This window comes from Heloderma suspectum, chromosome 2, assembly GCF_057233095.1.
Source record: "Heloderma suspectum isolate Gila_16-S chromosome 2, 16-S_ref, whole genome shotgun sequence".
NCBI lineage: Eukaryota > Metazoa > Chordata > Lepidosauria > Squamata > Helodermatidae > Heloderma > Heloderma suspectum.
The window spans coordinates 133,783,462-133,795,647 of NC_139459.1; the positions used below are offsets into that span (position 1 = coordinate 133,783,462).

General features: G+C 43.0%; 1 protein-coding gene across 1 annotated transcript in view; it reads right to left on the reverse strand.

The window, feature by feature from the left end:
* Positions 1 to 542: 542 nt before the first annotated feature.
* The window catches only part of TRABD2A (TraB domain containing 2A), an 88,178-nt gene continuing 76,534 nt past the window's right edge, over positions 543 to 12,186 (reverse strand). Inside the window, exons 5-7 of the mRNA XM_084832171.1 lie at positions 10,374 to 10,464; positions 5,964 to 6,224; positions 543 to 1,056 (exon numbers count right to left, since the gene is read on the reverse strand). Coding sequence (XP_084688297.1) covers positions 873 to 1,056; positions 5,964 to 6,224; positions 10,374 to 10,464 — 536 coding nt within the window. The 3' untranslated portion in view covers positions 543 to 872. The remainder of the gene's footprint in view (positions 1,057 to 5,963; positions 6,225 to 10,373; positions 10,465 to 12,186) is intronic.

Genomic DNA, 12,186 nt, shown 5'->3' on the forward strand with positions numbered 1-12,186 from the left:
TGACACTGGGTGGCTAGCACAGTAACACTAGCATAGGAAGGAACCATGTCAGTCAGCCTCCTCCCATGAGAATCAGCCCTGCTGCCCTGGGATAGATCCTTACCTGGAGATGATGACTAACAACACTTTTGAATGTCCCAGAAGTATGAAGCACTTCTTTGTTTTAAACAGGCTTCAAAAATGGTTCAAATGCTAACTTATAGTAGTAGATGAATTGTACTGGAGAGGGGAGCTGCTAAACATAGCAATATTTAAGAGATGGATGTTTTTCCTGGCATGAGATTAACTGGACAGGAAAGTGTCACTTCCTAAAGTGAGTGAGGAATAGAATGAGAAAGAGAGGAGGAGGAAGAGTATGTGGCACTAACTACTGTTAAACACACATGAACACAGCCAAGGTGATTGTGCGAATCTGCTAGGGACAGATTGCACTTCATTCCAGGGAATGATAGTGCAACTAAAATATACTTTTCAAGTTCAAGTTGCAATTGCTTTGTGGTGCTCAAAGCTTGGTTTGCCATCAGACACAAGACAATGTGGAAACAGGCACACCTCAAAACAAATTGTATTCAAGTCAGTTTCATACAGCTAAATAACAGCTATGTTACATATACATCTCCCAAAATCATTATGGGATAACATGAAATAATTCTTCTGCAAGAGAAGGATAAATAATGGCTTTCATTAAAAATATCTTCTCCTGTATTGGGCATAGTCAAACCAGTTAATCATGTTAATGGTCCAGATTCAGGAAAAGGATGAGGCCTAAAAAAAATCCATATAGATGATCTCCCATTCAGAAGAGTTGTTCTTTTCTCATTTCCCCCCAGATCCTTTATTTAAAAAGGAGTATGCAGTTCTGCGTGGGAGGTTCACACCAGCATCATCAGTGTAGGGAACACTAAAGTCAATGTTAAGGTGTAGAGGAACAGAAATAGCCCACTGGAACAGCTCGTGTCTGCCTGGATGTGACTAGATCGCCCATGGCCCCGTGGCTGGGGCTCTACAGTAATGTATCCATTAATTATGCGAATCCGAGGAGGTGGATCAGTGGTACTGCAAGGCAAGAGAGAGAGGATGAAGAATTCTAATCAGATGTTATTCACCCAAAAAGCAGCAGGACAGATACCTGATGAAAGGTACATGTGCACCGTAAGGCAGAATTACATGGTACATGTTAAAAGAAACATAGGACTTCTGCCAAATATGGCAGCCCCACACACTGAGTTCCCCTCTGTAACATATAATAAAAGATACCCTGTCTCCTGATGTCACCAAACTGTCAGCAGCCAATGATGTGGAGTGGGGGGCAGGAAAGTGCAGAGCCTTAAGAGGCGAGGACATGGGGTAAGTTTTACTACACATTATGGAGAGGTAGAACTTGACATGGACTGCTATTTTCAGTGGCATCTCTACATCTCTCATAACCTGTAGTACTACCCCAATATTTAGTAGCTATATAGTTCTTCCAAGTATATTAGCTGAGTAATCCTTACAACTAGACTTGCCACCTGTTCCTTATTTAGTATTAAAATGTAGTTATCCTTCAAACAAGGACCAGGTGACAGACTTACAACCCCGATGAAATAGTTCCATATTATCGCCATGTAGCAGATACTGGCAGGGGGTGGGGGCTGTGGCAAAGAGAAATTATGATTTGCCTAAGGGTATCCAATGGGTTCAAGGCAGAGGTAACACAATAACCAGGGGACTTTCTGGTTCACATCTCAGGACTAGTTCTCACTGAAACAGTAAACCTGTGTCTGGGATGTACCACTTCAGACAGCATGTGTGGGTGCCCATGATAGGATGCTCCTCCATTTTTTTAATAGATATAGATATCTGAAGAGAACATTAGCATGGCAAGGAAAAAGGCTGCCTATATAAAGGGGATTTTAAAAGTATTTGTCCATTTCATTTGAGCATTAATATCCCACCTTTCTATGATAAAACCATACTCAAGGCGGCTTACAAATAAAACTAAACAATCCAAACAAGATCAATCACAAATCTAACAATAAAAAAGCAGTAAAAACGGCATTTTGAAAATCCATCCCACATTTTTGGGTAGACAATTTAAAGCAGGGGTGGGCAACCTGTGGCCCTTGGTCCAATTTCATATGGCCCTCAGCACAATTTCAAAAGCCTTCTGCATGTGATCAATTCAGACCTCTGGCAAGAGTGATCCATCTCTTCCCTGATAGGAAAGATGTGTGTGTGTATGCGCGCGCACACATGTAGAGAGAGAGAGTGAGTAGGGTGGGGGCAGGGAGGGAAGTGGTAGAAAAAGAGAAAAGGAGAGAGCCACCCACTTTTGCCCTGGCTGTGCCCATGGGCAACATGCAGCCCCTGATAGATTACCCGTGAGGGAATGCAGCACTTGACAGAAAAAAAGGTAGCCCACCCCTGTTTTAAAATGTATATCTACTTTCATAGTACTGCTAAACCTTATGCCAGTACTCTGTACCTGACTATATCCACTTCTTTTTACTATTGGGTCTTTCAGAGAAATAGATCATGGAGCAGAGAGATGGTCAAGCTAATATATCTACATATACCAGCATGACCCTAATAGTTGAAGCTCCCTATCCTACCACCTTGAAACCCCACCCCCTTTTTAAAGCCTATCCCTCATGAGTAAGCAGATACAGTAAAAATGGCACATATGGACAAAGGATGGTGAGGAAAAGCCGAAGCAGAAGAGGTCAGCAAAATTGGAAGCAGTCCCCATGAACTCAGACATGCAGAAGCAAAGGGCCAAAAGAACAGCCACCCACACACAGATGTGTAAGCAGTGAGCATTTCCTTGCACAGGTTGAAACAAAAAGCTGATCCTGGGTTGTATCCAACACTGGCTATCCTCCAGCAGAATAGAAACTGATGGCAAAACTGATTTTCTATTCCCCTTGCAGGCTTGCAAATCTGCTCTAGAGGACGGGGGGACCCTCCAAAGTAAATTTGGGGGTTGGGGGCTACAGGGGGAATGAGAGCAGGGGGAAGTCCCATTGAGCGAGGCGAAGTCCTGCTGTGCAATGTTGGATTTAACCCATCAGCTTAAATCCCACCTGGCCATCCCAGCTTATAACTGTTAGGTATAAATGGTATTTAAATTCTAGGCAAAAATTAAAGTGCACACACATGTCAACCAGTAAAATATGCACCATCCGGCTTCCACATTCTGTTTCAGTTTTCTGTTAGCCAAGTGCGTTAGGCAAAGCGAGAAGAAGAAAAAGAAAAGGAGCTCTGGGAATTTGAAGGGAATTGGTATTCCTTTTAAACATTTACCTTTCTGAGGCTAAAAGCCTCCATAGGACATTCACACATTCATGGAAAGGAGCCTACTGGCAATTCAACAGAAGATAATCACTGACAGCTGATACCTCCACATAAGAGATCATACCAAAGCACTGCAGTGCAGTGAAACCCATAGTGTAACTCCAAGAAGCCAGAAGCCAGGCCCCTTCCTTGTTCAATGGTCAAAGTTATTAAAGGTTCTGCCCCAAAGGCAATAAAGCCGACAGACTCTCAAGGATCTCTACCTGTATTTTCAGAGGTGTTGAGTAAAGGGTTTGACTTTAGTTAGGATGTTAACTAGGGATTTAAATTTTTTTAAAAATCGCTTCGCATTTTGCATTTCAACAGCGATGTGACAAAACACCAAAAGAAGGGATATGGAGGAATAAGAAGAAAAGGAGTAGCAGTAGTAGTAGTAGTAAGAGGAGCAAGTAATAGGCTTCTGATGATATTTTGATTTACCACCACAAATGATAACTAGAAACTTTCTTTATTTTTTCACTCTTGAAATTATACAATTTTTCTTGAATTTGTTTATATTAAGATCTATTCATTATAATGTACAGTCAGGGCCAGAAATATTGGAACAAGAATAATGGTTTTGGCAGTTGGCCTCTGTACATCACCACACTGAAGTTAAAAGGAAACACACCCAGATGGGAGCAAAGTCAGGACTTTCAGCTGTAATTCAAGGGGTTTGACAAAAGTGGCATGCTAACAATTCAGGAAGGACAGCCAGTGGCATACACCCCCCCCCCCATTGTTGGTGGCTCATAAGTAATGGAACGAATGGCTGACAAGCAGCTGCATGGCCAGGTGTGGCCTGTTTCCTGGGTACCCCATGACCAATCAAGCAGATAAAAGACCTGGAGGTCATTCTGAGTGTTACATTTGCATTTGGTAGCTGTTCACTGGAACTCCCAACATGAAGTCCAAAGAGGTGTCCATGCGAGTGAAGGAGGCCATCATTAGGCTGAGGAAACAACATAAACCCATCAGAGAGATAGCAAAAACAGTGGGAGTGGCCAGCACAACAGTTTGGAACATCCTGAAAAAGAAGGAATTAGCTGGCAAGCTCAACAACAGCAAAAGGCCTGGAAGACCACGGAAGACAACTGAAGTGGATGACCGCAGAATTCTGCTCATGGTGAAGAGAAACCCTTTCACAACATCTATCCAGGTCAAGAACGCTCTTGAGGAGGTAGGCATGTCATTGTCAACATCTATAGTCAAGAGACAGCTTTATGAATGTAAATACAGAGGCTTCACAACAAGGTGCAAACCACTGGTAATGCTCAAGAACAGAAAGGCCAGATTAGCCTTTGCCAGCAAACATCTAAAAAAGCCTGCCCAGTTCTGGAATAAGAGTCTTTGGACTGATGAAACCAAGATTAACTTGTACCAGAACGATGGGAAGAGAAAAGTGTGGAGAAGGAAAGGAACAGCTCATGATCCAAAGCATACCACATCATCTGTCAAACATGGTGGAGGCAGTGTTATGGCATGGGCATGTATGGCTGCCAATGGAAATGGGTCACTGGTGTTTATTGATGACCCAGCTGCTGATAACAGCAGCAGGATGAATTCTGAAGTATATAGGGCTATACTTTCTGCTCAGATTCAGCTGAATGCTGCCAAACTGATAGGACGCCACTTCATACTGCAGATGGATAATGACCCAAAATATACAGCAAAAGCTACCCCAGAGTTTCTGAAGGCAAAGAAGTGGGATGTTCTTCAATGGCCAAGTCAGTCACCTGATCTCAACCCAATAGAGCATGCTTTTCACTTACTGAAGACAAGACTGAAGGCAGAAAGACCCACAAACAAGCAGCCGCTGAAGGCAGCTGCAGTAAGCTGCAAAGCATCTCGAGGGAAGAAACTCAACATTTGGTCATGTCCATGGGTTCCAGACTTCAGGCAGTCATTGACTGCAAAGGATCTTCATCCAGGTATTAAAGGCGATCCTTCAGTTTGAAATGGTTTGTTCCATTACTTATGAGCCACCAACGATGGGTGTGTGTGTATGCCACTGGCTGTACTTCCTGAATGGTTAGCACCCCACTTTTGTAAAATCCCTTGAATTACAGCTGAAAGTCCTGACTTTGCTCCCATTTGGGTGTGTTTCCTTTCAACTTCAATGTGGTGGTGTACAGAGGCCAACTGCCAAAACCGTTATCCTTGTTCCAATATTTCTGGCCCTGACTGTATTTGTATTTATTAGCACAACCTTTTGTGATTTGCTGATTATCTTATTTACAATTTTACTACTAAGGGGCTCCGTTTTTGTTGTTTCTTGTGAGCTTGGAAGCATCCCTTCCTTCCCTTCTTGCCTCAACACCTTGTCAGACTGAAGCACAGGGTATCTGAGGCTGTGAGATAGTGGCTGGCTTAACAAGTTTAGGATTAGGTCCAATTTTGAACCAGGGACTTTCCAGATCACAGGTCATACAGACTTGGGTACTACATCGTACCAGCTTTTTATAGCCACGGCAGATGCAGCAATACAGTATCTAGGTCTTAATACAACACTGCATCTGATAGAACTCTGCTTATCATGCCACAATTGAAGCTACTAGAGGCCTGCCAGAAGCAGAGGGAAGGGAGAATCTGGTACCCCCAGCCTCAACGTACCATAGCACCATTGCCCACTTCCGCCAACTCATTACCTTTCCTCGATGCGTACCCAGAGGTCATTGAACTGGCGCAAGCGCTGTTTCTTCTGCTGCTTCTTCTTCTTCTTCTTGTATTTCCTGTCCACTTTCTCCAGCAGGTCAATGCTTTCTGGCAGTAGCAAGTGGGGCAGCAGCTCCTCCTCCTCCTCCTTCTGTGGATGTTGCTGTGGAGAGTGGAGCTCCTGGGAGATGATGTAAGGGGCGTATTCTGGGGAAGATGAAGAGAGGGCAGACAGCACCTTCTGATTTTTCCCACTACAATCAGAAAAATTAAATGAAATTGAAAGCAATTCGAGGTAGGAGCCCTTGAAGTTAATATATGAAAAAACACACACACCAGAATTACTACGAAGTATTTTTGAGCCTGTTTACTTACAAACATCATGCCTTGCTAAAAATGCCAGAAGTGCTCAACAACACGACAATCTTTCCATTCTCTCTCTCCTTAATCAAGTTAGCTTCTTGCTAGCTATAGCAATGTATACAGAGTGTATAAAGGTGAATATATTGAGGGAAAATCTGACACTAAACAATTAAACAGGCTGAATATTGTGGACCTACAAATAAAAGGCTCTTTTCCATAGATGGGAAAACACTTTTCATTTCAGCCAAAGTGAATGGATTATGCAGATGCTAAGCATTTCTCAGGATCCAACAGGGAATTTACACTCTTAAGAATACAAAGCCCCCTTAGCAAGAGAAAACAATTCCCTAAGCTTTCAGCTTAACCCTTTTTTAAGCTTATTTTTGCTCTGTGGCCCTGAGGTCTTGACACTTGATTCCATTCAAACTAGGGCTGCTAAACTCCAACCTGCGGACATTGACCTGGTTTGCATGACACAGCAGGCTCATTGTGGGTTATTTGGGGTGATCAGGGGTTGCGGCATGTTGTGCAAACCCGGACATTGTGGGTTCTTCGAGGGTTAAACAACCCTTGTATTACCCTCAGTTAGCGGTAGGGCAGTGCACTGCTTTGGCCTGAAGCCCGAATAATGAAGCGAAACAAGCTGATTCAGAGGTGCCTCATCGTGCTATGAGGCAAATCAGAACAGCACTGAGGTGCCCTGAACCAAAGCAGGTCACCTACGAGGTGCCTTGGTCTGCCTCATACATTCAGAGCTGTTCTGATGCGTTCTGAGCAGTCCAGTCACGCTACAAAATGTATCAACATGAAGATCAGGGGGCAAGGGGAGAGGGAGGGGGGAAGGCAAGGGGAGAGGGAGGGAGTGAGCTTGGGCAAATGACCAAATTAGGGCTGATCTTAACCCAGCAGTGTCCAATCAGTGACAGTGTTGGAGTGGGGGGAGCGAATACTGTGTATATTTCGTCGAAAGCATGCATTTGTCCATTTCACGACAGCAAGAGCTAGGAAGTTGGTTGGGTTACAGAGCTGTGTTTGTTCGTTAAGTTGGGTAAGTTTGGTTTTTCATTTAAGCCTCTTGTGAGCCTAGCGAGCCATTCACAGAGGAGCCTTCCTGCTGTCTCTGTGTGCATTATTCACAATCCTGGCCTTGCCTCCCCTCCAATCAGCCTCCACTGGGTACAGGTAGCTCTGCCATGTCTTTGCATCCAATCTGACTGGATCATTCAATCACTCCTGATACAGAGTCACAACAGAATTATCTACCCTCTAAAAGCAAATCCTTCATGGTACGAGAGTGAAGTGAGCCTCCAATTTTTTTTTTTTTTTAAGGTATCTTGTTTACCAGAAATATTGGTCTAATGCAAAGCCAGATCCCCAGTTTAGCCACAAGAATGCACTGGAAGGAAGGAAGAGCTTGGGAACATCTACCCTTTAATGACCCCGATGGTACTAAAAGTCATTAGAGATTGTCATGGGTTAACTAATCAGTGTTATGTGACTTGGAGCATGTACCCTCACACATAGCCAGCATTTAAATGCACATGGCAATGGGGGGCAGGCAGGAATCACACCCTGTCCCTTCTAAAACATGTGCCAAAGGCAATACCCAGTGGAAGGAAATATCACAGAACACAGGTTGCTATTTTCCTTCTGCTCCAACACTGAGGTGAGTTTACAGCACAGGAGGACATGTAACAAGTGAGGGCCTTCATGCCTGTAATTCTCAGGCAAATGTACTCACTGAACCCAAACTCAGGAATGGAAATGGAAAGTAACTTTCAGACAGACTGATCGAAGGCAGGAAAATATGGGATGAAATGCAAGAGCCTCCTAAGAAGTCACTCAGGATGGACTTAGGAGTAACCCTGAATTTATTTCTCCCCCAAAGAGAAAATGAAGGAGGGAATAGCCTGGTTAAGTACAAAGCACATACACTTACAACTGACTACTTAGACTGGGTATTCCCCTTTGGCTCCAATGAGTCAGTGATTCACTCTTGAAGAATGTTTGGGATCCGAGCAGGAGGAGAAACGCTAAGGCCACTTCAGTCATTAAATATTGCAGAAAGAGGCAGCAGAAGAGAAAAAGAATATTCCCGTTCTGTGGAAAGATGGCTGGTGAATACCTAACCATTCCTCCTGCTCTAAGATGGTCAAAGCTCCCTTTCACTTAAGGGTGGGGCAGATATAATGAAGGGGCTTTTCATTATAACATGCCAAGCCACAGTGAAATGAGCTGATTAATTTAGCGATGGGAAATGTTAAATCAGGAATGCCAAATGTTAAGGGCACACTTGTTTATTTTTAAAGCTATTTTTGTCCTGTTGGGTTTCTATAGTAGGGAAAGATACTAAAGCATCACCTCTTTTTTCTCTCTGAGTGGTAGCTTTAGTTACAGTTACCAACCCTTCTTCCAACGCCTCAAGGAGGCACCCACTTTTGAAGTATGGAACATATGCAAATAAAAAACTAATTGATTAATTGGAGATTCATCAATTAAACATTTTTAAAATTGACAATAGCCCTACTAGATAGAAGCACAAGACTAGGAAGACACATGAAGAAAAGATTTTCATATAATGGAGGCACCCTGCAATCCAAGTTTCATGAAGTAGTGCTTCTAATCTACTGTGAGTTCAAGCTAAAAAAGATGCAAGGTACAATTGTCCTCTGGGTGATCTATGCAGTCCTCTGTGCCAGCCTTCCCCAACCTGGTGCTCTTCACATATGTTGGACTGCAGCTCCCAGAGTTGCAGTATAACACATCTCTTGGGGAAGGCTGCTCTACACTGAGGGTTATCTTCATTCTGTCAATGGAGGCTGGTGACTCCGATGTCAGTGGGGTAGTGAATCCACTCTGGGTTTCAGTAAAAACCAGCCAGAACTCTAAAGGAGCTATCCAAGGTGCTGAACATTATCCCCAACATTATCCTTTGGATAGCTCCTTTAGAGTTCTGACTGGATCTGGTTCTGACTGAAACCCAGGGCGGATTCACCACCGCACTGAGATCGGAGCCACCAGCCTCCACTGCATTTACACGCCCATGGTAAATGGGAGAGAAGTCATCAGTATGAGAGTCGCAACTTTTAAACAACTTAACTCCCTCCCCAAATGTCCAGCCACTTAGTTTCCAGCTTCAAGTCATCCACAACTAGAGGGGTTTCAGTAACCCTGCACAGCTGCTGCCCTTTCCCGTCCCCATAGCTCACCTATTCCCAATTTCCCTAATATGTCCTTCTTTCATTTCCCCCGCACTTGCCCCCAAACTGCCAGATTCTTTTGAGACTTAGCGCTAATACCCACATGGATGAGCCTCAACTGATGCGTGTGACACCAAGTGATGGTTTCCATGAGTGAATAGGCCACCATGCAGACAGCAACACAGAAAATGTCCATATCACCTCAAATAAAATGTTCACAACAAAAACAGGCTCACACACTCCACTGCTGGTTGCCAAGTGTACAGCGATCTAGTGACTTGGTGAGCCCTTTAAGAAACTGGGGGAGGTACAGATGTGCAAATGTGTACGATTTAGTTCAGATGCAAAATAATTTATTTTAAAAGTATATGAACTTCCCTTCATTCAGAAGGGATCCCAGCACACAATATTTAAAAACAACAACAAAACCCCACAAATCCAGTGTATACACCATACAATTACACATTAAGAGGCAAAAAGCCCTCTTCAACCAGCAAATAAGGGCTTATATTTATTATTTTATTATTTATTAATAATTATTATTTATTATATATTTATTGATTGTTTTAGTAAGTAAACATATATCCTGCCTTTCTTCCATTACTGAATTCAAGGCAGTGTACATAGGGTCTTCCATCGACGCACTGACCAGATCCAGACCTGCTTATCTTCAAGGTGGTTGATCATTGTGACCTGCCCAGAGAGCCTCGGCTATTGGGCAGTATAAAAATGAAATAAATAAAAATAAATAATGTGCTCTCAGACCCTGCCCCTGGATATTGTCTATGCATGTTCTACCACTTGTAGGTGCACCAGATCAAGACTGAAGGTGCATGTTACCTGTTGATGGCTTGTCCAGCAGAAGTATGGTCTACTTCATAGCCTTCTCTCCTCAAAACCTCTATCACTGTATTGTTGCCCATGAAATGACCTATAGTCAAGGAAAAATAAAAGCCCCAAGTAATATGAAAAAATGCACACAAATAACCATATTCCAAAATGTCCAAATTAGACAGGCACACAAAATGTATGAGAACAAATGCTTTAACTTCTGTTCTACAAAGAAGCTGACGCTGTAGAAGTATGCAGTAGATCAAACCAAGCTAGGTTAAAGCTTAGTCATTACACTACGATAGAACAGTGTGCAGTTATTATGACGTGCTGCTCGCTATACTGTTGAGTTATTAGGTGCGGCAAACCAACTAGATGCATATTACTGTATGCTGAACCTTCTTTCAAATTTCTCAATTCATCTGTACTGGTTACATTCAGCATTTGTTTCCAAACGCTGTTTGGGGAGTTCTGGGATTTTGCAGAGAGGTACAGAACACAAGCTTCCTTGAAAGACAGCTCACCCACCACTACCACTACTCTGCAACACACAGGGGAGTGCCTGGTATCTTCTAAAGTGCACACTCCATTTTTTACCCTGTAACTTCTACCCCCACCCCCCACCTGTGAGGAAGCAGGTCAGCAAGGTTGAATGAAATGGAAAAAGTCTGGAGGGAAAAGGGTTAAGCAGTCTCTCTCTCTCTCTGCATTCCCCTCTGCTCAGACTGCTTCAGGTTAACACACAAAAGTGGAGGGAAGAATAATGAAATTCCACCTAATGTGTAGATTGAGGCTGATGCTTATGGCCCACAATATGTCCCCTGAATTGTCAGCAATGCAATGATTCTACAGCAGACATGCAATGTTTCCTCAACAGAAAAATCAGTGTGGACAGGCAGAGACCCTAAAAACAGGACTCTTGAAAGCCACCAAGATACAACAATCTTTGGTGGAGTCCATTAAAACTGAAGCTACTGTCCTAATTCAAGCAGGAACAAAAAAAATATTTTAGGCATCTTTTATTATCCCATTTGCTCTCATTCTCCATCCCCAAATATGCTGTTAAGAAAACACGGATGTTTGTAAGACGATATGACTCCTTGTGAGTGTGGGCCTCTGGGTAAGATGCTGAGACACTGAGGCAGATACCAGTATTAAAGCCATCCTCTGATATTTCAAGGGGCGTTGGAGCAGTAATCATCACTACCCCCATTAAAAAAAAAAAACATTGCAGCTACTTTACAAGCACTGCCACATCTATTAATTGTATAAAACTGCAGATATAAAGAGAAGCGGGTGAGGTAATACTTCTTTCACTCTTCTACTTCTTGGTGGCACCTTTTGCTCTCTAAGTATGACCAAATGACCCCAGTTCCTGGAATAGTAAATGAGGGCAAGGAAGAAAGGAAGTTGCCAGTGTACTTTTTATATGGGCAAGATCTGATCTGTTGCACTTCTCCCTAAGTCCCCCAAATTCCCCACCCAATATTCTGCTTCCTGTTGTGACAGAGACTAAAGACAATCTACATTAGACTCTTCAAATGGTAAATTCCAAGTTTTCTTTCAGGTATTATTACACTGGAATGATTGCAACAGAGACCTAATTTTCAGTTTAAGGAATGTCATCTTCGTCGTCGTCTTCTTCTTCAGTGGGGAGAAATTCCAAAAGTCTCTCACAGCAAAAAGTAGCAGTCCCATGGCACCTTAAAAGGCCAATATATTCCAGCATAAACATTCAGAGATGCATCTGATGACGTGGGTTCTAGTCCATGAAAGCTTATGTAGCAATGAAATTTATTCAGGGAGAAACAGATGAGGTGAA